The sequence below is a fragment of the Helianthus annuus genome, chromosome 3, assembly GCF_002127325.2.
Source record: "Helianthus annuus cultivar XRQ/B chromosome 3, HanXRQr2.0-SUNRISE, whole genome shotgun sequence".
Lineage (NCBI taxonomy): Eukaryota > Viridiplantae > Streptophyta > Magnoliopsida > Asterales > Asteraceae > Helianthus > Helianthus annuus.
Window position 1 is genome coordinate 123,123,545 of NC_035435.2, and position 4,979 is coordinate 123,128,523.

General features: G+C 38.1%; 1 protein-coding gene across 1 annotated transcript; it reads right to left on the reverse strand.

The window, feature by feature from the left end:
• Positions 1-487: 487 nt before the first annotated feature.
• On the reverse strand, positions 488-2,552 carry LOC110890445 (polyphenol oxidase I, chloroplastic). The gene has a single exon (XM_022138055.2). It carries the CDS (start codon positions 2,498-2,500, stop codon positions 686-688), a length of 1,815 nt encoding a protein of 604 aa, XP_021993747.1. The 5' UTR covers positions 2,501-2,552; the 3' UTR covers positions 488-685.
• Between the last annotated feature and the right edge of the window lie 2,427 nt (positions 2,553-4,979).

Here is a 4,979-nt window from a genome sequence, read left to right on the forward strand (position 1 = left end):
ATGTTTGATTTCTTAATATTACTTGCATTATTATATATTGTTATCTTTTTTTAAATCATTTGTCCTACTTGCATTATTATATATTGTTATCTTTTTTTAATTCATTTGTACTAAATTACTTTGATTAACTAAAAACTATTATATCCTCATTAAATTATACTTTCATCTATTTTTTTCTGTTTATATCAAAATTCTAAAAAAATTGTCTTACTTAATTGTCCCATGCATTACGTGTACTTTAAATTGTTTGTCATGTGGCATTGATGTTGGTTGATCAACAAGTATATGAGTTTTAATCAAATGCACTTTATTGTAAAACTTTTGTTGTGGAAACTAAAACGATCAAAGTGATACCGGCAATGATTTATTTGTGTCCAGGCTACTCAAAAACACGAAGAAAGAAAAGATAGAAGTCTTTTACATGACTCAAAAAACGAAGAAAAGATAGGAGTCTTTTACATGAAATAAAAGATAAATGAAGCTAGAATAAACCGAACATTACTTGATAAAAGTTTATTAATCGAAATCCAAATACAACCAAGAGTGACATTCAACATGCTTAGTGACTAAACTTGAAACGAAATTATTATCAGGTAACACAGGAACTGTAAAAGCTCTTGTTACCGAACCCAAACAGATTCATGCATGCAAAGGAAGATTGAAAAGGCAGTTACATCGACGAGTTTTAATTAGCGAGGGGAACCAGCTTAATCTTGATATTGGAAATGGTAGCATCTTCTGCCCCTTCCCTCGGCACCAAAGTAACCAAAACATACTCATCACCTTCAGCTTCAAGGTCCTCCAAAATCTGTGTGAGCCCAAACGCCGTCCCACTCGACATGAGCATATGCCCTCCTCCGAGGCCATGTGGCACCTGGGCGAAAGTACCCGCAAACTCGCTTGAAACCCGGGTGGTCTCAATCCCATCGTCTACATCATTCACCAACACGTCAAACTGGAAAAACTGCTCACCGTTGTATTTGATTTCCTCCAAAAACAGCATTTCACTAGCTTTCTTCTTGTCATCCGCGCTCCTGTTTGTAGCTGGCCTCTTCACTAGAACCTTCACCGTCTGGTCTAACTTCACAGGAAACTCAATCTCCTCCACCTTCTTAACAACTCCCACTGACTTGGCTGCAATGTTGGACGCCTTATTTCGAGGCATCGAGCGAGCCTGGAGCCATGTGAGTCGTGAAGGTTCGAAAGTGTACCCCATCCTCTCGATGTCTACACAGTCTCTGTTATAGACACGTACAAGATTTTGGTTCTCATCGTAAAACACAAATGACGCATTCAGCCAGTCGTCGTTACTTGGATTTACGTTTCTGGCGTCCAGCTCGTTCCAGATTTGCCACATGCGGTCGACATTGGAATGAAGGAGGTAAAAGGCTGGGTCATACCCGGCCGAGTAAAAGTTCCCCATGTCCTCATTGTTAGTCATCCTAGGGTTACCCACCCATACGTGCACTGCTGAGTGAACACCACTCTCTATGCTTCCAGCTACAATTGCCTTAGGATCATCTGGATTGGGATTGGTACCAAAAAAGGCATCTGGATTTGCTGCGGAGTCTGCGATCATCTGATCATACACTGCAGTCAGATTTTCGCTTATCTGGGCAACACAGTCTTTGTCACCTCCTGCATTTCCCCTATCGAGATCAATAATGGCGGGAGGCAAGTGTGCGACATTTCGGTAAGGGTCAAACAATGGGTTGTATCTGGGATTGGGTGGTCTGTTACTTTCAGGGTCTGGATGAGGGTAAGGGGCTTCAAGCATCTCAGGAAGTAACATTCCCTTGGGATTGTCCCAGTTCCAGTATGGTAAACCGAAAGTTGGATCTTCGATTAAGCTACCCAAGATACGCTCATAGAAATAGAGGTACCAGCGGTGGAAAGGAAAGAAGAGCGAGTTGTTGTGAACCTGGATTTTTAGCTCCGGATGGCCATTCATATATTGAGTGTAAGCTCCATTGCAGTACGCGCAATGGATCTTACCTTGTTGTTTCCAACTGCGTGGATCTTCGTCTGGAAGTTCCTTCATGCGCTTGATCGCTAATTGATACTTTGCGATGTACTCGGGAGTGAGTCGGTCTGCCGCAGGTCGAACACGAAGTTCAGTGACCTCAGGCAAGACGTAAGGAACAGCGGTAGTCTGTGTGGTTGGAGGGCAACAGGCACTGCCTCTTACAGCGTCTTCGGTGTTAAAGCCGACATCCGCAGGAACGCAGTTTGAAATATTTTCTGGAGCAGTGATGGGGTATGCTAAGGCCGAACCGATGTTGGTCAAGTTGGCGGCACCGTATAGACCGCCTAGCCCCAGGAGCATGTTTCTCCGGTCAACATTCTGCATGGGAAGTATGAGCTTGTTTTCAGAGTGGTCATCTGCGGATGACTTGCATGAGACTTTTGAACGATGGGTGCTTTTGGAAAACAAGGGGGAGCGAGAGGACAGTGAGGTGGTGGTCGTGGTGGGAACAGCAGACAAGCTAAGAGAGGCCATTGCCTTTCTTTTGGTTTGATTTGGTTTGTTGGTGCTCTAAGTTGGCTCCCGAATGGCGCTTATATAGAGAAATTTCCGGTAAGATCGGATCTGAGATGGTTTCTAAATATGATGATCGAGACGACTTTTGAAGATTTATGCCAGCACCTACGGATTATAAATTTATAATATTCAGACATTATGTCATGTGTCTCTTTTTAATTTAATAATAATTCGATTCAGTTTTAATCTCTTTCAACTAAACACGCTCGATCTACCGAAGCATTAACTGAACCATTTTCATTTAACACAGTTACATTTTATGAAATAGGGTTTCCTAAAATGTCACTAGAGTTTCCTTGTGTGGTTATTAAATTATTCAATAAAAAATTTTTCTTTTTTTAAGTTTTCAACAACATTAGTTTTAATCACCTAAAAGTAGGGCTGGAAACGAATAGAACAAATACAAACAAAACGATGTTCGTGTTTGTTTGTTAAGGAATTAACATGTTTGCGAACTGTTCACGAACGCATACCCAACATAAGTTTATGTTTGTGTTCGTTCGTTAGGAGATTTAGTTGTTCATGAACAGTTCGTGAACACTGACCTCGAATATAAACGAACGCAAGCAAATAAAAACAAATGTAAACAAACATTTAATTTGAAAATAAAAAAGGAAAATATTGTTGTCCTTAAAAATTGTACATAAGTAATTAAATACAACCATCCTCAAATGATAAATCAAAACACAAGAAATCAAACGATGAATCAAGTTTAACTAACTTAGACACAATTGTTCATAGTTTAACTAACTTATACATAATTATCCCAAAAATTGTCTTAGAATTTCCAAATTTTAGCTAACATAGAGAAAATAGAGTTTCAAGTTTTCAATATGTTCAGATAAAAAGTTTATTATTTATTATTTTTCAATATGAATGAACGTAACCGAACATATTACCGAATTTTCACGAATGCAGTCTAACGAACGAGACATGCATTCGTGTTCGTTTGCTAAGCTAACCAAGTGGAATTTTTTTCGTGTTCATTCGTTAAGCTAATCGAAGGAACATAAACGAACTTCCTGCCGAACGGCTCATAGATTGTTCGCTGAACGTTCGGTTCATTTACAGCCTCCTAAAAGTGCAAACGCTAAAGATATAACATAACTAAAAGATATTGGCACGTGTTTTTGGTTGATAGTAGCTATGTAGTTTATTAAAAAAGGCTCAAACTATTCGCACACCTCATGCGCCTATTTGCACACTTTTGTGCCCTAGACGTCTCGTACAGGGCAGTACGAGGCGTATAGAGCTTTAGAAAAACCGTTGTCTCAATGATGTCAAACGCTGATTTTGAGGAGCCCTATACGCCATGTACAACCCTGTATGAGGGGTCTTTGATGCTGATGAATTTTTGGTTAAAGAACTGGGCGTTTTGGTTAGGTAATTTTTTTTTTTTTTTTGAAGAAAAGTTGTTTTATTTTTGTATAAACTTCGCTCCAGTAAGTTTCAAAAATTTTACCATTGTCAAATATCATATCATTTAAAATATTATGTCGTTTTAAAATATTATATTGTGTTAAATATTTTACCGTTTTAAATGTTATACCGTTTACAACATTATACCGTTTCAAATATTATTTCGTTTCAATGTTTACGATATCGTGCTTTATACTATTTTCACATAAATACCGTTTTAATATTATCGTTTCTTTTCAAGATTTCTATCATATGAATATTTACCGTTTGAACGTTATATTGTTTCCATATTGTCGTTTCAATGTTAAGTTTATAACAATTTATTATGAAATATCAATGTAATAAACAAACATCATGTAACACAACTGAATAAGACATATTTAAAATAAGTTTGTACATCCATAACAAAAGACAAACTATAACGGAATGCGATATACAAAACAATGAACAGGCGGCTCTATGGCTTTGAATCTGGATCCGGATTTGGTTGTTGCGGCTGTTGTTGATGTGGCGCCCGAGGTGGTGCTGATGCTGCTGCAGCTGCTAATGTTGCGGCTCTCACACTCGTTGATCTTGCGCCTCCCGAACCAACCATGTAACACCCCGACCGTGTATGAAAACAACCCGCGGCGGAAACTTCGGGGGTTCACGTTACAAATTGTTTGACAACACATGGTACATAAAGTTTTGTTTTATTGAATTAGTTTAAATTGCATTGTCTTTGAGAATTCGAAACAAAACATAACAACTACAAATAACTTGTTCTTTATTTTAAGCAAACTAAGGCCCGAGTCCAGATCCTAAGTGTACCATACTTGATCATGTGTTAGTACCTGAAACATATGTGAAAATAAAGTCAACATTGAATGCTGGTGAGTAACATAGATTTTGTGGTCAAGACTCACGACTTTGAGTGTTGAAAAATATTTAAACAATTTCAAGAGTTGATATTTTATATAAATCTTTGTAGCCATGAATTTTTGACAAAAAGTGTTTCTTTTGTAAAACCGCATTAGAA

Bases quoted from the DNA above. Each gene is read 5' to 3' on its own strand.
- LOC110890445 (XM_022138055.2), bottom strand. From the start codon at position 2,500: ATGGCCTCTCTTAGCTTGTCTGCTGTTCCCACCACGACCACCACCTCA.